General features: G+C 37.3%; 1 protein-coding gene across 2 annotated transcripts in view; it reads left to right on the top strand.

The window, feature by feature from the left end:
• Nucleotides 1-22,826, top strand: part of LOC123773199 (uncharacterized) — a 394,183-nt gene extending 371,357 nt beyond the window's left edge. For both annotated transcript variants that reach the window (XM_069315377.1, XM_069315378.1), the window contains 6 exons: nucleotides 586-648; nucleotides 13,343-13,402; nucleotides 13,674-13,733; nucleotides 14,531-14,590; nucleotides 15,697-15,732; nucleotides 22,580-22,826. In XM_069315377.1, the coding sequence (XP_069171478.1) occupies nucleotides 586-648; nucleotides 13,343-13,402; nucleotides 13,674-13,733; nucleotides 14,531-14,590; nucleotides 15,697-15,732; nucleotides 22,580-22,822 (522 nt within the window). In that variant the 3' untranslated portion in view covers nucleotides 22,823-22,826. The remainder of the gene's footprint in view (nucleotides 1-585; nucleotides 649-13,342; nucleotides 13,403-13,673; nucleotides 13,734-14,530; nucleotides 14,591-15,696; nucleotides 15,733-22,579) is intronic.
• Nucleotides 22,827-23,464: the final 638 nt, after the last annotated feature.

The following is a 23,464-nucleotide window of genomic DNA, read 5'->3' as shown; positions in this document are numbered from 1 at the left end:
ATATATATATATATATATATATATATATATATATATCTGACTGGATTATTTCCAATTTTCCAAATACCTGTAGTTTCTAAATTGAATTTTTATCAATTTTATCAATTCATTATTTTAAAAATAGCAGTCAAAGTGAATCGATATTTTAATTGTAGAAAATAGAACCTATTTTAGAACTATTATCGAATAATTCTTTTAAATTATATAAAATAGAGCCAGTCTCACCTGCATAAGTATAACAGATGCACTAGATCTAGTTATTAATAGCATTCTCTCCTTGGCGGTACAATGACGCATTTCCGTCATAATAACTTTTGTCTCTCCAGTAGATAATTTTTTACTTTTTTATTCACTGAACCCCCTTGATTAGTTTAGTTCCCCTCCCCATTCGTTTATACCTACTACTTTAACATGAGCAGTTTCTCCTTCCATTGTGTTAATTCTTCCCCGGCATCCCCACAAACTCGTAAAAATCCAAAAGAAATAATTTAGCTCTTACAATAAATAACACTTACAATCTTTAACTTGTTTTGGAAATAGCTCATGTAACTGTATTGACACCTCCGTACCTCCTCCGCTTCCCAGATCATTGATTTCGACATGAAGACTCGGACGGAGCACGCGATGGCTGAGAGTGATACCACTAAGGTGACTTTTAGTTCCTCCAGTGCATGGTTAATTCTTGCTATCGGCAGCACTAAAAAATATCTAAACATACAAGTCGCTCAATATCAGACATACATCCCTACTTCCCTCCTCCCCCACTCCCTTAACACATTTGAGGTTTCGCTGCACTCGAGTTTTTGTTTTTGCCGCCACAGCACACATAACCCCTCAGCTTAGTTTTGCCTCTAGTCTTCCCATAGTATGTGTGTGTGCCTCTTTACCTTCCTTCTCAGTCACACTCTACTGCAGAGCCTCATTAATGTGCCTGAGACTGCTTGACATTTTACCACTACCACTTATGTGGTAGATAAAGCAGGCTTCTAAATGGAGACCCTTTTGAAGTAAGTGAATGAGATGCATATATATATTTCTAAATATATATATATATATACAGTACAGTAAAAGAAAAAATTAAGCATTATAATGAATAAAGAAAGTGAATGAAACATCAAGTGAAAGATTAGTAATAAGAAGTGAGAAAGTTTGTTTTTGAGCAAAATCAAGTACAATAAGTGAAAGAAAAAGAAAGAATGGAAGAGAATGAGAATGAAAGACAGTAAGTGAATGAATATGCAGTGCAAGCAAAAAAGAAGCAAGAAATGTAAAAAAAAAGAGTAAATGCAGTTAGTGGCAAAAGAGAGATAAATGAATGAAAGAGATAGATAGATAGAGAGAGAAAGGCAAGATGAGAAACATAAAAAAGGGTGGAAATAATGTGCCATTTAGAAATCTAACTTCCAACACAACCAGCACTTCTTGCATTCCCTGGAACCACAGGCACCACTTCTTCTGTGTAACACCAGTCAGTCAGCAGCTACTGTAGTTCTTACCACAGCACTGTAGGCAGTCATTAGAATGCACAGGTTTCTTGAGGCCCAGGTTCCGGGGAGTGTCGTGGGAGCATAAGCCTGAAGCTTTTTTGCCACCCATGGTGTGATGGCTTTCTGTGTTGATGGCACTGTGGTATTGTTTCTAGGCACCTGCAGGGAAAGGGAGGCCCACAGAAGCCTCTGCAGATAAAGAGAGCAAAAAGATGGGTTTCGAGGCAAAAATGATGCAGATTACGAAAACTGTGCCCTCGGCAGCGGCCTCTGAGAAGGTGAACATTTGCATGCTTTTCCTGCATGCATATTGAATTGATTTGCCAAGAGTAAACAGAATGGTGTTTACTAATAAATATATATATTTTGAGGAAATGTAGATAATATTAATTAATAGTTGTCCTTGAAAGGACCACCCTTTTAATTTTGTAATGGAAAGTTAGACTTTTTGTCAATATTGTTATCAAAACCTGTGTACAACACATCACAGGGTGAGGAAGTAAGGGAGAAACCACCACAAGTCAAGCTTCAGGTTCACCCTGATGTTAAAGAGCTTAAGCAAAAGCCTCCAGTACAGTGTGAGGGTCAGTCTCAGATTCCTGAAAGTATTCATGGCCAAACCCTGGACCAATCTGATGCCCAGCTTGAGACTAAAGCTGCAGGACAAACTAAATTGGAAAAGAAAATACTGGATGAATTATCTGGTGAAGCTCAGGAACATGTTAAAATGAATAGGAGTAAACAGCTAAATTTTGAAGCTAAACTTAGAGAACTACAACAGGGCCAACCAACCCACTCTTCTCAAGCACAGGTGAATAGTGCTGTCAGTTTAATACTTTTTATATATGTGTACGAAAAAGAACCATTTCTTGGAATTTTTTAGAACATCTGAAGCTTCATTTACCTTCTACAAGGTTTTCAAGCAAGACACTCTTACTTGAGTGATTACAATATTCTTTTTTAAATTTAAGTCTCTTCTTGGGGCATGTTGAGTGACTTTAAAGTGGGCCGCGACAAAGCATGCTATTCCAATCGCTTCTTGCATGGCAAGCACGAAAACTGAACTTGGCGGGTTTCTGGGCACTCGCTGCCAAACCAATGCCGTCACTCTGTCCCACATATTTCTCTCTTGTTCAACAACACTTATGAGTTTTAAATACTTGTGGAGTTTCAGAAGGCTGTACCGACATCCTCCTCTTTGTTATCTTCTCTGTTGAGTCAAGAATTATTCTTATCATTCTAAATACCCTCTTGACATTCAGAGGGTTACTATGAACGCATGTCATCATTATTATTATGGAGATACCTGACTTTCTCAATGAACTGTATGTATGTCATGGGAAGAGATTAATTTGACCTAACATGCAAGCACTTAAGCATGAGAATCTTGATGAATGTTTTACTCTTAACTATCTTGGGCCTTAAGCAGTGGATTTTTTGCTCTTGTTATATATCTTCTATAAACTTTAAAAAGATTTAATATATTGCTTGATTATTTTAAAAGTTTACTTCATAATTTTAAAATACATTTATTTATTGCTTATAGGTACAGAACTATAGATTTATTTTAGAGTATATTTTTTTTAGGCTTTAATAATGCTGTACATGTATACAGTATAAATTTTATACATTGCGAAGCATAATGTTACACATTAAATAGTCATACATGCATATTAATACCTTGAAAATATAAGATTGTGACATCACACACACACACAAGAAGAGACAGATTCAAGCTAAGGAAACAAAGATACCTAAAAAATACTAGAAAGTTTTCTTTTGCAAACAGAGTGGTAGATGATTGGAACAAGTTAAGTGAGAAGGTGGTGGTGGCCAAAACCATCATTAGTTTCAAAACATTATATGACAAAGAATACTGGGAAGACGGGATACCATGAGCGTAACTCTCATCCTGTAACTACACTCAGGTAATTACACTTACACAAATAGGAGCTATGATGAGTCTTGAGGTATTAACCCTGTTAAAACTAATAAATAGAAGGAAATGAGACATCATGATCACCACTTACAAAATTGTGAAAGGAATTGACAACATTTACAATGAGGAATTTTAAAAACCTGCAACTTGAGACAAGAGGCCACAGACTCAAGCTAAGAAAATAAAGGTGCTGAAATAATTTCCAAACGTTCTTGTTTGCCAACAAATTTAAATGAGAAAGTGCTAGATGCCAAAACAAGAGTCCACCAGGGGTCACTCCTGGGGCTTTCACTGTTTCTGATATATTTTAATAACCTATGCGGAAGGAATAGGTATCTAAACTGTATCTAAAGTTTTATGTTTTTGGATGACTCAAAGATGATTAGAACAAAAATTGTAGATGAAAACTTTGATAGGATGCAGGAATAGTTATGTGAATGGCTGTATAATATAATTCTAGTGATTGACAAATAATGAAGCTGGAAAGAATGGACCATCTGGAAGTAAAGACACACCAAGGGTCAGGCAGACAAAAGGACCTGAGGGTTTATATCACTCCAAACACACCTGTCTGCTGAGGTACATACAAATTAGATCAATTTAAAGACTGGCAAACTTTAAAACTGCCTTTGGGAATTTGAACATGGCAATGTACACCAAATAAATAAAACTAGTCCATAAACACAGAATTAGCATGGAGTCCTCATCTAGTTAGGCATATAAAAAAGCTTAAGAAAGTTAAAAGAGATGAACCTCGTATCTCTAGAAGAGCAAACAATCAGAAGGAAATCTGATCCCAATGTGTGCTCATAAGATTTTTTACAGGGTGGACATGGCCAGGCTGTTCAACATAGGACGGATCAGAAAAATGGGAACATGAATGGAAGGAAAATGAACAATAAGTCAGAAATACAGTACTGTACATCTTAATTGTTTTTTTCATTTTAAGGATAGTGAAATGGAAAGAAGTACAGAGAGATTAGTGGAGGTTGGCGTGTTATATGACTCTACATTCAAAAGTAGGTACAATAGAATCCAAGTGGCTAGTATAATAAATTATGCTAGTTGATGAATAGTTAAAGAGGAGGGCCTAGTAGCTGGAGCTCAACCATTTCAAACAGCTAGATGAAGTGAGGTTAGTCAACAGACACACACACACACACACACACACAAATGTTATGGAATGTGGAATGGGAGAACATAGATCCCACGCAACTATAAATTCTGTGAGAAATCTTTAAAGAATTCTGATAAAAGAGATCTAAGGGTGGTTCTAGATAGAAAACTATCACCTGAGGACCACATAAAGAACATCGTGTGAGGAGCCTATGCTACACTTTCTAACTTCAGAATTGCTTTTAAATACATGGATGGCGAAATACTAAAGAAATTATTCACGACTTTTGTTAGGTAAAATCTAGAATATGCAGCAGTTGTGTGGTGCCCATATCTTAAGAGGCACATCAACAAACTGGAAAAGGTGCAAAGACATGCAACTAAATGGCTCCCAGAACTGAAGGACAAGAGCTGCGAGGAGAGGTTAGAGGCATTAAATATACCAAAACCAGAAGATAGAAGAAAAGGAGGCGATATGATCACTACATACAAAATAGCAATGGGAGTCGATAAAATTGATAGGGAAGAATTCCTAAGGCCTGGAACTTCAAGAACAAGAGGTCATAGATTTAAACTAACTAAACAAAGCTGACCAAAGAAATATAAGAAAACTCAGTTTCGCAAACAGAGGAGTAGACGATTGGAACAAGCTAGGTGAGAAGGTGGTGGAGGCTAAAACCGTCAGCAATTTCAAAGCGTTATATGACAAAGAGTGCTGGGAAGATGGGACACTATGAGCGTAGCTCTCGTCCTGTTACTACACTTGGGTAATTACACACACACACACCCATGCATACATATATATATATTTATTAGGTGAGTTGAGTACTCATATTAGGTGAGGTAAGTACACACACATTAGGTGAGGCAAGTACATGTATTAGATGAGGTGAGTATACACACATTAAGTGAGGTGAGTACACATATTAGGTAAGTAACTAAGTACACACACATATTTAGTGTGGTAAATACACCACACGTTTTAGGGGAAGTAAGTTCACACATATTAGGTGTGGTGAGTACACCACACATTTTAAGTGAATTTACATTCATGCATCTGCATTTTATTTCAAGTGATAATTATAAATGTTGCTAATGATAAATGCATCCAATTTTAGACAAACATTGCAATATTGTTTATGACAACTGTTAAATAACATCATTCACTGTTATATTCAACATACAATTTGCTTTGAATCTGTATTGCTGTCTACACTACGTATATTTTTGGTGTCCATGATCGAGGGATATGGATTGATTTTTTAACATTCTAGTTTTCTTAGTCACTTATGTGAAGACAGATGCTTGTGAAAGTATGATTACTTTCATTGCTTATAATTAATTCTATCAGATGCATTTTTACCAACAATATTTAGTGTCTGTTAGCGTATAGGGTTGACATTGTTGTTGGTGTTGCTGGAAATGCGTTCTTTGTACTACAGTGTGTATTCAAGGATGAGAATAATTACTCTTTCTGCTATGTGTTCAGAGTGGTCCCTCACCGGCCACTTTGAATCGGCCAGCTGAACAGGTAAATAGACAGAGATCCTTCGAAGAAAAAATGCGACAGATGAAAGGAATCCTAAAACTTCCACCGCTACCCACATCCCTACCTACCTCCTTGCCCATCAAGGTGATTTTTTTTATGAAATAAATTCTTGAAATTTATGGAGAAGTGAGACTTGAAATGTTCACACTTGGAGCATGCCGAGTTTGAATACAATTAAATGACTTTAAAATAATTTAATCTTTTCCACAAACATATTGTTCCGAACGCAAAATGTGAATGAATATTATTTCCGTTTTTACGTTTTTCATGTTATACAGTACTTATGCAAGTAATTTTTTATCTTGAAGATAACAAAGGAACATTCAGAAATAAGTTTCCTTTAAACATCACATTTTTTCTTAGATACCTGATATAACGAGAGCCTCAGTGCCTAAACCTCAAGCCAAGGTTACAGTCCTGTCCAGCCAGCCTGCCCATGAGGAACAGGTCAAAGAGGTCAAACAACCGCCTGTTGAGAAGGTGAAGTCTTGGCGTAGTTGAACACTTTTACGTCCATTTATCTTGAATTATTCACATATGCATGTTTATCACATGTTCCATCTTGCTTGTATCATAAGCGTGGTTTTCTTTTGGAACTTGTGGTTCTTTTGGTTCTGAGACCAATTGTAGACAAACCCCCCCTCTAAATCTTAATAGGTTTGGGGTGACATGCGATGCTTCTTCCCTGTAGACGTTGTTTTTAACCTTGCGATAAATGGAAATGAGTGCTGGAGTTTCTGATCCAAAGCTAGTTAGTTGCAAACTGCATAAATAGTGACTCAGTACAGGCTACAAACTGTACTAGAGGTAACAGTGATTCATATGAGTCCTCTGAATGTTACTTGATTATTCTAACAACACACACTTGCTGTAAGGCAAAATTATGGGCTGATAAGATGTCACAAAAATCTTAGTAAAATCACAGTAATGTATATAATTACTGTAATATTTAAATTCCTATCATCAGTAGTCTGAAATTATATTATGAGTTAAAAAAATTTAATTCAGTAAATTCAGTCATATAAGATTTGGTTTTTGTTAGGAAATAAAGCATAGTGTAACACTTTAGTGTTCCGTAGCCATGATATTTTCACTACAGTACTTAACTCACCATCCTCTTTGGACACCCAGTGATACATAATACATTTCTACTCATTTTCTAATTACAGATCAATTTATGGGATTGAAACATTGATTTTGGCATGAAAACGTACAGAAAGGATTTAACATCCATACTGTATATTAAAAGAAAGGGCTAACAGTGTCGAGATTATGTAGTTCTATTGAGTATCAGATTTTATAAACATTTGTAGACAGCACCTCTATTAATAATGAATGATATTAAGTACAGTACTAAAAGTTGCAAATCAATATTAGGTGTATGATAAAACTGACTTTACACAATTTTATTATTCTACATTGCACACCTATTTATAGTCATAAATACTTACTGTATTTTAATATATAAATGTATACAAATTATTAATTTATATCACTGCATAAAGAAAGGCAAGAATTACTCTAATTATGATTATATAGCAAATTTGGAAAATGTAGAATGATTTGTGTGCTGAGCTATCAACTGTAGGCACTGTGATAAGTACAAGGATTACTCTCATTTGCTGTCTGCAGAGCCATTGATGCTTTTAGAAAATGTAAAAATGTATCAAAATGCTGGGAAACGAATGGTCTTGTTTATAAGACCATCTTATCATCACAGGCCAGACCATGGTCCATCTTGGACCATCACAGACCAGACCATTTTTATAAGACCATCTCTCATCTCAATTTTTTTTCTTGCAATGTACCTGTTATCATTTTATAAATTTTGCTAGTATTTACCTACTTAAAATTTTCTGTTAGATTAAGGACCTGCCCGAAATGCTGCGCGTACTAGTAGCTTTACAAGAATGTAATCACTATGCTATGTATCCTCACAATCCCCATGTACCTTCTTGTATATATATAAATAAATAAATAAATAAATAATAAAAATTAATGGATACCAATTTTGGGCATGTGAATCATTCTGTGTTATATGATGCAGAAATGAAGATTACAATTTTTAATTTGAAGATGCAGCACTGTATCTGAGTACTAGTAAGAAGTGATTCATTTGGAATTGTAAGCAAAATGCCGTTATTTGTATAGGAACTGATATATATTTTCAGCTTCACTCTACTTACTTGCAGCAAGTGTGTGTGTGAGTAAGACGTTACCTTGAGTCTCATAGCACTTGATGCTGGCTTATAACTCCCTGTCAGGAGCCTTTAGGTTCTCCTCAATCTTTGTAGTGCAAGACCAACAGGACTGCTTGAGCTTGTACATATAGATTGTATTTAGAAGAATTTTGAATTCAGTTCTTAAAGAAATATGAGCTGCAATGTCCCCTTCCAATCACAATTTTAAAGAGACTAGCACAGTAGCTTTTAGAGGGACAATATACAGTATATTCTAAAACAGCCCTTTGCTTCTTTGGCCAATATTTAAGTTATTTAAGATGATTAATCTAAACAAGTATAAAAGATTAATTATCTCTTCAGTTCAGATTCATTTAATGCAGGCATGCCGTCTAACTAATACAAGCTAATTCTGAATTGTTTTATTATCCCTAATGTTGTTTATAGGCATGCTATCATTGAAAAGCAAATTTAATATAAACTACTGTATATAGAATAAAGGTGTAAACTTTAAATGTCAGTGTATTAAGAAAATGAACATGCATTATTAGCCTAAATATGATGATGTATCATACTGTTCATGAAACTTTAATGAGATTAAACTCAAGGAAATAATGATTATAGTAATTAAGGCATCATATAAACATTTCTTTTCCGTATCAAAAGCTTCAACAGTTTTTAAAATAAAGAGCTTTGTTTCCACCGGTCACGTCAAAATACAACTCGTGGGTTTTAGGTCTCGCAACAAGCCCACCCAAGACCCGAGCCTCCTGCGGATCATTCCAAGAAGGCTTCTTTTGAAGAAAAGATGAAAATGTTGCAGAAACCCAGCTCAGAGGTGATTCTGGCTGTCTGTGATACTTATGAGCAACTGCCTGCTGGAAACTGTTTGTGGTTTACTGCTCATCTTACGTTTCATGTGCTGTACAGTTATTATATTGTTGTTGACAAGCAGCCTTTGGATATTGCAATTAAATTTTCTCTTTTTTTACAGATGCTATATTATTATTATTATTATTATTATTATTATTATTATTATTATTATTATTATTATTATTATTTATTGGTAACAGTTTTTTGCATGCAGTTTTCCGACATGTCAAAGATAAAGTGACAGTCGATTATCCAAAAACATAAGAGGCATCAGAGCTTAAACTAGCATGGTCATATCATCAAAAACGGCTTGACTTTGCTCCCATGGATCATACTTTTTCACCATCTCTCATTTTAACATTTTCATCACTGCTGTTTTTGTTTAAGTAATAAATGTTGATTTTTCCTTTATATCAGAATGTTTTTATTGTTTTACAGCATGATTACTATTTTTAATTTGGAATTGAAATACCATGTTCTAGGTGAAGTATTGGGCAAGTGTTAGGATACATTTATATGGCAGAAAATTTAAATTGGGGAATTACTCAGATTTTGCAAATGTTTTCTCCTCAGTTTGTAAAAAAATAGAACAGTCTGACAGCTTACACAGTAGGAAGGATAATATTATGACTGGAAGTATAATTCAAACTTATGTAAGTAATAACATTTACAGGACTGATGCAGATGATGAGTCACAATAATGTGGCTGAAGATATGATGACCAAACCACACACCAGACGATGAGGAGACGACGATGTTTGAGTCGTCGTCTTTTAGGGTGTGGTTTGGTCATCATTTACAGGACTGAGCTTCAGCTCCTGGGTCTTACATTTCTTACATTCAGTAATCTAATGCAATAGTTCCCATCTATTTTTTTGCCCTATGTATCATATCTTCATTTAAAGCTGTGGATGAATGTAGCATCTTCTGCATTCTGATATCTACCATCCCTTTCAAATTCTTTGTGCCAACTGTATGCATGTATGTGTTTGTGAGTGTTGACAGTATGTGTAATAGTCGTACATATTATATTCAAACACATCGTATCTGAAGATACCCACTATCTTCAAAATAGTTATAATTTTACTGTCTGGTAACCTAAAATCATACGAAATTTTGTTTATACTAATATAAAGAATTTGCTGCTTAAAATTCAAAAATTACTCTTATGTTTTTGTCATATATTTTTTAGCTTACACTTAACCCTTAGATGACAGCTTACATCATATGGCGTATTTTAGTTCATACAACTTGTTTCTGGCTTACATCATAGACTATACACGGGTGCCGGTCGGCCGAGCGGACAGCACGCTGGACTTGTGATCCTGTGGTCCTGGGTTCGATCCCAGGCGCCGGCGAGAAACAATGGGCAGAGTTTCTTTCACCACTATGCCCCTGTTACCTAGCAGTAAAATAGGTACCTGGGTGTTAGTCAGCTGTCACGGGCTGCTTCCTGGGGGGTGGAGGCCTGGTCTAGGACCGGGCTGCGGGGACACTAAAGCCCCGAAATCATCTCAAGATACAAATTTAAAGAAATTGGGTTTTACTTATAAATCCTTATAACTACCAAGATTTGACCTCTGGCTGTTATTACCTATATGAAAAGAAAATATAAAAATTAAGATAGAACATTTAATCTACATTTCAGGAACTGATAATGATATAGTATCAGAATTTAATTACAGTATTTTTTAAATTCTGTATATCCAAAGATATACAAAATATAGAATATTTAAATTATTTTTATTCTTTTTTAATATTTTTAACTCATTTGTAAGGAAGAAACTTGTGCAAAAATGTTTATATTTTAAAATTGATTCATGGGGGGTTGAGCCAGAGATGAATTATGTCCTCTAAAGGGTTAATCTTTATTCATTTTAATCAATTTCCATGCAGCATGCAGGTCATTAATTTATTTTGTATTGATAAATAGATGCATTCATTATTTATTAATCCAAGTCCAATTTGTTGGTTACAAGATATTTTTATGTAACCTCATTATGTTTGTCGCATCTTGCATTCAAAACAATTGTTTTTGCTCAGATATTTACCAGATATTTATTTTCATTGATTACTATCTCAATACTGTACGTTATTTTTTTAAAGTGAAGTCCAATACAATTTTAAAATAGCAAGATGCCTAACACTGATTATATTTTCTCTCCAATCTGACAAGTAACATAAGTCTCTTCTCAAGAGACAAGTAACTGTCTTGTCTCTGACAAGTAACATAAATCAAGTAATTAGTCTCTTGTGTACGTAGCTACGTCTACAGTATTTGCTGCTTTCAGTTTTATTGTACAATATTTTGAACATCATCTTATTCAAGTAACTTAAAACTATTTTAAATAGTACTTTAATATTTAATCCAAATTTTGTTTTTTTTTATGTTTTTGACAATAAGTGTTTGAAAAGCTGTGGAGGTCAGTTTTGGTGTTATAGTACATGTGCTTGCCCAATACATCAGACTTTTAATTTCACATATTTGCTTAAAATCTGTTTAATTTCATCACTGCTATATATAAATTATTGCAAATATCATACATCAATGTGAAGAATATACAGCCTGTCCTCACTCAATAATAAATGCATTTCTATATGTATGCTAAGGATACAGGCATACAAAGTGAATGGTTTTAGTGGAAGCAAAAGCCCTTTGAAATGTGTAGTTTTTTGCCTTTTTTGCGTAAACTGGCATCAGCCTCAATAGGTTTTAAGTGAGTTGGAGTAAAATGATAGTAATTGGTTTTGTCTATTTGTGAGAATAGACTGGTATATACCTGCATAATGCTGTATGTTTGTAGATTTTCTATTCGTGCTTAAAAGTAGAATTAGTATAGCTTGGTTCCCTGACTTAATTTTAGATTTGCTTCTCAAAATATTTTCCCAACTTCTACTTCAACTGTTACTTTCCTCTCTCATGTGTGATAGGCACAGGTCCAGATGGAAGAGCAACAACAGCAAGAGATGAAAGACTCAGAGAAGTCTGTATTTTTTCCATCAGCCGTGGAACAGACAGAGGTGTTGGCTTCCGCTGATGCCTCAGTCGGTATCAGCACCATCCTTGTTACTTCCACCGCTTCTCCCATAATCACTTCTACTTCTACAACCACTGTGATATCTACCACAACTGTTGCTGCCACAACCACTACTTATTCATCTACTTCAACAATTCCTTACTCAACAACATCCACAGTTGTTCCATTTACCACAACCACAACAACCACTACAGCCGCTACTGTTACTTTGGGTGTTCTGGCCAGGATTCCCGAGGTGACGGGGGAAGTGGAACAAGCACCACAACATCATTTGGAAGGAGCAGTCACAGTCGAGGTGATCCCCCACCCTAGCTAAGGCTGGTGACTTAGCAGTGGCACAGTGATGACTTAACTGCCAATACATTGATGACATGCTTCCCTTGGCTCAGTGTCGTGGTAGCTGAGGCCATTATTTATGATATTTAGTTGGCTGCTTACTCCCTTCCCTGTGCTGTGATGAACTCATGTACTATATGGGCATTGTGAATTCTGACCTGACGACATATTGCATTTGATATTTTTACTTACCTGCTTTCACTTCAGTATAAGTGACTAGTATTTTCATGCTAAGCTAGAAAAATATTGAACTGAGAAATACTGCAATGCCTCTTTTTTTTTACCATTATTGGCATGGAAAGTTTTAAATGCTTGACTTAGTTCATTCAAAGTGCCAAAAGTTGCAAGAGAGAGAAAATTATCTTCCTAATGGTACAATGGGCTTCAAAAACATTATCATTATGCTAGTTAACTATACCTTGAGTATTAACTCTCAAATTGAGAGTAACTACAAGACAATCACAAACCCTTAATTTCCTGTTTTGATCTTTCCCAGCTCTCTTATATCTGAAGCTTCTATTTACTCCCACCTTTTTGTATGTGCATTTCTATTTTAGATGCTGTGTACGTGATACTCTTGTTTGCATTTTGCTTTTTTAACCAATTTTTAAAGATATGTTTAGTTTTCCTTTGTTTCCATTACCGTGGTGATATGATTTTTGTTTCAATTTTGCATATAAGTGTTTGCTGCATCATCATTTTCCTTTTGCCAATTTTTCTATTCTGCAATTTCATCTGGCTCTTCTGTGCATAACCAGACAAGGTATGGGCATATACCTAGCTGGTAATACAAGTATTTAATAACATAACACATGTATCCACAGCCTACCATCGGAATCCAACCCCCAGAAAAGGTGCTTAAATCAACCGAGGCTAGTCAAGAGGTGAATATTTCAAATATGCATATATAATATCCATCCTCATGATGCATAAATTTAATTTCCCTCACCCCTTTTGATCACAAATGCTCCTCACAAGGCTTACTTCAAGTAGCCTGCATGGTCTAGCACATACTGTGGATAACACAAATGTTGATAATGTTTTTTTTTGTTATCTTTGGTCATACATGAGACAATTTTAAAAGTATCACTCTGCATATAAGTCATAATAAGCTATCCCTCTCTCCTGAGGCTGGTGTTATCCTTTGATTCATAGGGTCAGGGAGAGATTCCTCAAGAGTCTACTGAGGAACAGGCAGCAGTTGTAGAACAAAAGGTGAATTTGCCCCTCTTAGGATTTCTTATGATATTTAGTCTGTAGGTTGCATTGCATTCTTGTGCAAATCCTTTAGTTATATTGGTACTGTATATCTGCTTCTTCTTCTTCTTCTTCTGGGACAAAGAGCATCCCAGTTACGATTTTTGGTAGCTATCTTCTGTATATTTCCAGTTTGATTAGCTATTGTTGTTTTGCCCTTTATACAAATTTCTTACTCAGGATTTTGCTCTAAGGCGTATATGGTTTTTTAACATTTACAAGTAAAATGCATTGTACAATATTGCAGTACTATATTACCATTTTAAAAAAGGAGTCTGAATACGTAATACTGTACTTCAATATTAAAACACAACTCTTTCATTAATATGCATTCTTTACAACTTTCTCCCATATTGTATATATTTATGACAGACTTCTATTATTTCATATTTTTCCTTATAAACATACATTATTTTCTTGTCATCTAATGCCACAATTTAAGACATGTCGTGTTGCATTGCATGTAAGTGTGCAAACATATATGTGCTGGTGCATGTTCAGTATGGTATATGTATGTTCTGCTGAACATTATTTCCTCTTGGGGTGTATAATATTGCTTTGTATTTTGAACATCTCTCACAGTAATAATGTTTGTCAAACTATTCCCTCAGCCATTTGTAGGTTTTCTACCCCAAAATTACTGTGCCAAGTCTTTGTGTACTCTCTTGTGTCGTACTTCCCACTCGTGCCTTGTACGCCTCGTGTATAGTGCTTCAGTGTTGCCTGTTACTATGTGTTCTCTCTCTGTGTGTCAGGTGCTGAGCGACCCAAGCAGACCTGGCCCAACACTTCCTGACCAGACACCAGCTCAAAAGGTGAACATCTTTGTCTTCCCACTATACAGACTTTATAATTAGTTTTTGTTGAAGTGATGAAGCTCTCCGCCTGCTTTTAACACTTATGGTGTATCACTTATGGTATGAGGTTGATGACAGTGGTAAGCTCAGTGCTGTTAATACACAGATTTGGTTATTGATTTAACATTTTATGTTTAATGTTTTGATTCAACATTTCATCTGTTGTTATTACTGAATGTGATATTAGATGTAACTTCAATCGGCTTATTATTGTGTGGACACAAAAGTCACATCACCTTTGTGCTGTTAGTAATATAACTTCTAGGTCTTCTCAGACTTATCAGCGATGGATCTCTTGTAGTTTTATAATGCGAGTTCAACATGTTTTAATTTGTTAAAACTTGGTCATTGTTCAATAACTTTATCTGAAATTGATTTCTCTCAATAGCTTAATAACACAATTCTTGTTCCTGGGTTGTAAGTGATATTTACTAATTGCTTACACCTATAAAATATAGAAAACAATTATTATTCCCTTCAGACTGTTTCTGTGACAAGGACATTGATATTTTTTAAATTTACTTATTTCATTCACATAAAGTCAGAAAAACAACATACGAATCAAAATTAACATATATTTATACTAAAGTTATACAAAAATTACTAAAAAAAGATTTATGAGTGAGTGGTTTTTCGAGATGTACAATTATACCGTAAATCACTTTCACAAATCAGCGCCCAAATGTAATCTCCCATCAAGTTCTTATTATAGCAGTCCATGGTAGCGGCATTCAAGTTCCAGTACAGTATATCCTTGTGGAAGTGCTTGCCCTGCCTCTGAGTACACCTCCATGTTTTCCTTGAATTAACGAAGTTGATCATCAAGAATATGTTCTTTGAGGGACATCTGCAGCCCACTGTGTCATAGTTCCTTACTAGAGTCTCAACCAGCTCCACATAAGTTTTAGCCTTGTAATTGCCCAGGAAGTCTGAGCTGCTGAATTCTTCATTGAAGATTGTGGAACATCTGGTCTATTTTCACATGCTTTTTTGTGTGTTTATATACAATTACTGATTACTCACTGTATGAATTTATTCTAAACTTTTTGTTGCTTTATCTGCAGACAGCATCAGAGGATGCCCTTCATCTGGAACAACAGGTAGATTCCTTAATTTATGTTCATTTATTTACAACAATTGTACACAATAACTTTTTTTGATATATTTGCATTACGCCTTTAATGTTAGCTACAAGAGGTTGTGTATAAATTTCTAATGTACAGTCTAGTTGTTACAGTATTTGCAAGGACTAAATTAGATGTTATTGCTGCCCTTGGTTTGATTGTTCATGATAAATTTCATTTTAATTAAGAATGGCATTGCTTATGAAGTTATATAGGCTTGGTTTTGGTGTATTGTACTGTAGTTAGTGATACATTAATGTGATAATAGACTATGAATAGTGGTACTTACCATATTGTTTTAGTTAGTGAAGTTGTGTGAAGATGCATAATGCATAATTACATTTTCGAGGCTAATTGTTATGCAGAATACATAATGGCCACCTCTGATCTAATGGATTCTTTAGAGGTGTGTAAATCATATTCACAGAGAATCCATACATTTTGCAGTAATGTGGTGTAGATCATACATACCCACTGTCAATACATTCTGTAAAGTCCTTAATGAATTGACCTGAGGGTCACCATCTGTAATGGCCTCGTTGGGAACAAGAAATCGACAGCTTGTCAGAAGCTGGACCCCCTATTATACCTGATGATTATTTCAAGCTGAATTTTTAACGGGAGTACAGTCTTGGCAGTTCAGTTTTGGCAAGTAGGCAGTTCCTTGGGTTTATTACCTTATGGGTGGAAAACTATCCCCTGTTGTGTTTTCTGCATTGTGACTTGTTGAGCCAGAACAACTTCTGTGGAACCCAGGAAGATTCAATCCTCCTGTCTCTCTCTCTCTGTCTCTCTCTCTCTGTCTCTGTCTCTCTCTCTGTCTCTGTCTCTCTCTCTGTCTCTCTCTCTGTCTCTCTGTCTCTCTCTCTGTCTCTCTCTCTGTCTCTCTCTCTGTCTCTCTCTCTGTCTCTCTCTCTCTCTCTCTGTCTCTCTGTCTCTCTCTCTGTCTCTCTCTCTGTCTCTCTCTCTGTCTCTCTCTCTGTCTCTCTCTCTGTCTCTCTCTCTCTCTCTCTCTCTCTCTCTCTCTCTCTCTCTCTCTCTCTCTCTCTCTCTCTCTCTCTCTCTCTCTCTCTCTCTCTCTCTCTCTCTCTCTCTCTCTCTCTCTCACACGCACACACACACACACACACACACACACACACACACACACACACACACACACACACACACACACACACACACACACACACACACACACACACACACACACACACAGTTATATGACAAAGAGTGCTGGGAAGATGGGACACCACGAGCATAGCTCTCATCCTGTAACTACACTTAGGTAATTACACACAAGAAAGAGAGTTATACTGAATTTATGTTAATGCTTGGTTGAAGAAATCTTGGGACTACGCCACCCGTATTTCACTCGTTTTGCTGTGTTTGAGGTGGGGGGGGGGGGGAGGTGAGGTCATAGTTAGGTCCTATATCCCGCCACAAACACACACCGAAACTACGACGTTGGTACAACGTTTGAACAAGTTTTAACACCGCCTAACCAATTATAAGAACCAATATACCAAGTTGTAAGAACGTTTTAATACGTCATAAACACGTTAAGCCAAGATATAACAACTGTATTACAAGTTGTAACAAGCGTTAAATACAGACAGTTACGGTTTGTGTTTCCAGGGATATATATCTCATCTTTACCAATAGGACCGACCAAGACCAAGTGTCTATAGCCTCCAACCTCATACAGAGACAAGAAAATTATCTCATATAAATATCATTGGGGGAAGGGGTATCCTACTATGCCCTTTTCTCCCTCCTTCCTTACCCATTCCCCTTCTCCCCCATCTCTTGCCCTGATCCCCTCTCTTTTCTCGACTCACCCTTCTTTCAAAATTTTCTCCCAAGCTCCCACTCTCCCATTTCTCCTTCCCTTTCTCCCAGTCTCCCCCATCCCGGTCTCTTACCTCTCCTTTTCTTCACCCTTCTTCCCTCTCAATTTGTCTCTCGTGCTTCTCCCCATCTTCTTTTCTCTCCACCCCTTCTTCTCTCTCCTCCACATCTCTCAGAAAATGTAAAGAAAATGAATGACTCAAGCTGACCTCTTAGTAATAAGACCAGTAGGATGATCCTGACCAGGTTATGTCTGCTCTGTACCCCAGACTAGTCACCCTGTAAAGTTAGATGAATATTAACTTGAAAATCAAACCCCAGTGGAGGCAAAAACAAAGGGGCTGAGTTTCTTTCACCCTGATGCCTCTGTTCACCTAGCAGTAAATAGGTACCTGGGAGTTAGACGGCTGCTACGGGCAGCTTCCTGAGGGGGTGTGTAACAAAAAAGAGGCCTGGTCGAGGACCGGGCCGCGGGGATGCAAAGCCCCGAAATCATCTGAATATAACCTCCCATCTCGCCAATTTTCCCCTCTTACCCTATCTCTATTCTCCCCCCCCCCTAACCCTCTCTTTTCCTCCAGACTTCCCTCTTCTGGCCTTTAACCTCAAACTTCCATTTATTTCTGTGAATTCGGGTCATCATTTTCAAGTAAATCATGAAAATGTGCAGGTATATGAAATGAACTCTGCAGGAGTTTATTTCCCTGGGAGTGAGAACTCTGGGAGTTCAGTTCCCTCTCTCTGCGAGTTCAGGGGGAGAGGGGGAGATGAAGGAGAGAGGGAATGTGACGAGAGGTGGGTGTTGGGTGAGGAGGGAATGATGGAATGGTATGAGTCCTGGATACCACAACACACCCTTAGGCGAGGCTCGATAAAGCAGCAGCCGTCCTCCCCTGACTTATTCATTAATTTGAATGTATGGTACTGTGTTTGAAAAATTCGTTTGTTCTCATATATAAGGTAATATTATTATTATATATCAAATTTCTATGAATAGTTAGGTTGGGTTAGATTCTGTGGCCGATTATTTGTATTTGAAGTACTTTACTGTATGTGGGTAAAGCATTTAAAGAGGTGCAATTCGAGCAGAGGTCGTGAACGAATCATTGTTCGAGAAAAGTACGCATGTCATCGGTTGTAAGTCGTGTGTAAACTTTCTCGTTCATCAAGAGGTTTGGTGGCTGTAGTAATGAACATTTGATCTTTGTTGATGAAGACATGGGATAACCTAGCCCGTCCTCGCATACAAAGATCTAAGCTCGTTAATCCAGCCGCCAAATCCTCTGTTTATGAATGAAAAGTGGTGTACACACGACTCACAACTGATGACGTCTGAAGACTTCCGGAACAAGTGCTTCGCTCACGTCGTCTGTTCGAACCACAATTCTATAAATGCTTCACCCACGTAATTCAAATACAAGTAATAGGCAACAGAACTTAAACACCTAACCTAACCTATGCCTAACTATATATATCGAATTTTTATATATAATGTTCATAATTTATATATGAGAACAAACCAATTTTTAATACACAATATGTTAAAATTGATGAATGCGTCTGGGGAGGCCGGCCGCTGCTTTAAACAGCCTAGTGTGAGAACGGGTTGGATAACCAGTGGAGGTGACTTCTCGTCGCCCAGGTTCGAATCCTCGAAGGGTCAAAAAGTTTATATGGATTTATAGTGTTTTGCCTTAAAAATTCAATATTCAATTTTGCCTTAGAAATTCATGCAAAAAAAATTATGAAATTTACCCATATATCATTATTAATAAATCAAAGGGGAAATGAATGGCGATAAGAGACGTGACATGGAGGAGAGGTGACATGGAGGAGAGGTGACATGGAGGAGAGGTGACATGGAGGAGAGGTGACATGGAGATGTTGACATGTCGGACACGTCAATTGTCCCGCGGTCTACCCCGTATCAGGACCGGATATACACTACACAGGTGTGAAACTCGCCGGTGAACCATGCTGGCTTACGGGCTCGCCATAGCCCGTGCTACATGGACACTTTGTTCTGAGTAGTTAAATCTAAAACAACCATAACCATGCTGGCGCCGTGTGAGGAAGGAGCTCATGTGGTAGTAGTAGGCATCCGTCAGTCTCAGGAGACTATGGAGTTGCGCTCTGGTCGTCGGTCTGGAGTGGCCTCACCAGGGCGCAAAGCCTGGGTTACCTTGAGGTTACCTTGAGGTGCTTCCGGGGCTTAGCGTCCCCGCGGCCCGGTCGTCGACCAAGCCTCCTGGTTGCCGGACTGATCAACCAGGCGGTTGGACGTGGCTGCTCGCAGCCTGACGTATGAGTCACAGCCTGGTTGATCAGGTATCCTTTGGAGGTGCTTATCCAGTTCTCTCTTGAACACTGTGAGGGGTCGGCCAGTTATGCCCCTTATGTGTAGTGGTAGGTTGATTCGGGGGAGATCGGCTGTTACCCAGGCATTAAGCGTGGTACTTGTTAAGATATAATATGCGCAGGCAGTACCCCTGATATACTTAGACGCTGCAGAATGATGTAAGACTGCAGGCAAGACATTGCAGCCGAATTTAGATAAACAGGACATAGAGTGCTTTAATTGTAATGTGTGCAGTGAATGCCAGTTGAAGTGCTTTAATATGACGCAAATTATGGTCTATATAGGCGTAAAGATTCGTGTAAGACGATGTAATGAAAATTAACATGATTTTTCGTAGAAAGCTCGTTAGGAGGTAAATGTGGGGGATTGAATTGAAATTGAAATAAGTTTATGGAGGTAAAATACACACAAAGGGATGAGGTAGCTCAAGCTATTCTCACCCCGTTCTGTACATCGTGTTAATACATACATAGACACACATCACAAACAATAAACATATTACCAAACATTCTGAGAGATAAACATATACATTTCTTCCTTTACACAAGTAATGTGGGGGATAATTTCTGAATGTAGGTTTACTTTGTAACTTGTAGACATTCCTGCTGCAGAAGTATTTATATTGTAATTACTATATCAATACAAGTTGTAAAGCAGGCGAAGAGTCACAATAACGTGGCTAAAGTATAATTCTTATTCTGCAGTTCTTATTCCTACTACTATCCCTTCTACTACACTTTGTTCCGCACCTCTCTCTTGCCTATTTATTGCCTGTCTCTACTTCCTCATCACAACACATTCACAAGGGAGACATCTCCCGTCACACAGGGTGCAGTCGCACCTCCACAGATCTCCAGTATCAGCTCTTGATACTGGTAATGGCTCAAAAGGGCCACCACTTACGGGCTATTCATGCCCGTGCCACCTTTTGGGTGGCTTAATCTTTATCAATCAATCAATCATTCCTCATCACAGTCGACTTGAGAATGGTCCAGGACGGACCGAAACGTCGTCGTCCCTTCACCTTCTCTAGTGTGTGGTCTGGTCAGCAAGATGTAAATTGCACAATAGCCTATAAAGTGATGATTGAAGTAGCCGGTCACTGTAAAGTGTGCATAACAAACAGTAGAAGAAAATTTGCGTTTGCTAAACATACCATGATCTTGGTGTATATAGTGATGCAATACTTGCACACGAAGGAAAATGAGACAAGAAATTCCTTAAGTACTTTCGTATTAATCAATCCATCTTCAGAAGGAATAGATTTATGCATGTATGTATGGGTGTGTATTGCCAATTATCAATGCTTTCTTATGTGCCTCTTAATCCACAAATAAGAAAAGATTATGTAATTAAGCTTGTTAAATTCTGTATTGATTTAAAATATTGTGACAATGGCAATATGTACAAATTGACACGGACTCGATAAACTCCGTTACGAAAATTAATGCTGAACTAAGATATACTAACCCCAGGTGTTACAAATCGTCCTGTTTTTCTTACTCTTGAATCTTGCTTTTCCTGTGTAGAGCTTAACATTATTATGTTACTAATATGAAGTCTTCTATAATATCTTGTTTAATTTTTGGTAATTATTTCGACCACTACCATGCAAATTTGTTTTATTTCTGTCAGCGCACTTATCGTCCTTCTGTATCACAGTTCTGGGTGTAATATCACACACATGGGGGGTAGAAATAGCCTAAGCTACTCCATCCCTTTGAGAAGTATTTCTTTCTTGTCTCAATAAACATACTTGAACTTGAATCACACGTATGCTAGGCTATTATCATTCACGGAGGCGACGGTCTCATTGTAACATAGTAGGGCACTGGGTGAGAGCTTAAGCTGAGCATCTTGCTCAAGACCACGTCTTATCACAACGGATGGCGTGCTGGTGTGCGTGCACCAGTACTTTGTCAGTTATTTAGAGTGCTTCGTGGCGTCGGGAGCTACTTAGGGCTTTGAACTTCAATGACGTTTGCCACTTGGAAAAGTGAATATGAACTTTAATTACTGCGAGGTAAACAAGTTTCTTGTGAGGAAAATTATTATTATCTACATTTTAATGTGCATTAACGTGTATCTTTTCTTAATTTATATACAATATATAAATAGCTTGAAAACAGTATGTGAAACTTGGAATCCAGGAAGTGAATATCTTGTATCTTAGTCACCACTCTAGTGAAAGTGGATGTGACCTTTTCCTTGTATAAACTTGTAGGGACTGAAAAAGATTCCCGTAGCCAGGAGCGAGGCTGTCCTTGTTGTCACCTGTCCAGTTAGTGGCCACACCCAACGGTACTGTACTTGACGAACCCAGTGGCTATGGCGTCATCCACTGCGACGGTCCTTTTACAGTCACTACAAAAAAATGACCAGTCGTTTTCGGTTATTTAATATTAAAATATATATTTTTGGTGACGAACGGGATGGCGAAGGCCTTCAGGTTCGATGACACTTCGATGTTCACTTCGATGACACTTCGATGTTTACTTCGATGACATTATTTTACTTGAAGAATTACTGATGTTTAAGTTAAGGTTCACTTACTTTTTCGATATGTGTAACAAAAACAGTTGCTGTTGACAACTGATCCATCATCTTCCTTGGTAGAAAATGGGTTCGGGACCCGCTGACGTCGACGCCGCCGTTCAGGAGAGCGAGGGCGCGCGGGACGCCAAGCTGTCGCCGCTTCCGTCCTCCGAGGAGCGCCACGTGAGCTTCGAGGAGGATGGCGGGGTGCCGGGGGAGGAGGGCCCGCCCAAGAAGAAGATGAACGCCAGGGAACGATGGTACTGGGCCTTCGACAAGATCGTCGGACAGCTTAACGTGAGTACATTTGACATGCGTTGTTAGCTTTGCCATTGTGAGTTCTGGATTTAATAAGTTTACCTACATTAATTGGAAATATTGTCGGACAATATTTGTTTGTGTAATGTGACCTCTGCGTTGGGTTAATTTGGATGAATTATTGAAGGTAGGTAACTTATTAATACATACAAGCTATTTTATGTGCAACATATATAGTTGCAATATACTTCATTTAAAATTTAAAGGAAAATACTGATTTGCATTTGGGTCTTAATTTTAGAAATTTGGAGGAGATTTAATGGGAACAACGGCTGGTTCTGAATGTTTTTTTTGTATGAATTTAAAATCAATTTCAAGAAGTTCATTATTTTTTACTTATAGAGTAGTGGCCATCTGTGGTTTTTTAGGGAGGAAGGTGGAGGGTTAATATCTGCAGCAAGTGAGCTTGACAGGATCTGGATCTATTATTTAGGTGTGGAAATCCTTATCTGAATTGCAATGTAGTTTAATTTATGATGCTAGTTTCTTTCTGACGTATTTTTATTGCATATATATATAACTCACAATGGTATTCATGTCAAAATTTCGATCGTCACTGTTAATGCACTGCTCTATACTGAGATGAGACTTTGGTTTAAGCCTCATATATATAACTCGTCAACTGAATTATGGGTAATGGTTATATAT

The sequence above is a fragment of the Procambarus clarkii genome, chromosome 81 (assembly GCF_040958095.1).
Source record: "Procambarus clarkii isolate CNS0578487 chromosome 81, FALCON_Pclarkii_2.0, whole genome shotgun sequence".
NCBI classification, from domain to species: Eukaryota; Metazoa; Arthropoda; class Malacostraca; order Decapoda; family Cambaridae; genus Procambarus; species Procambarus clarkii.
This window is presented reverse-complemented; position numbering and strand designations above follow the sequence as displayed.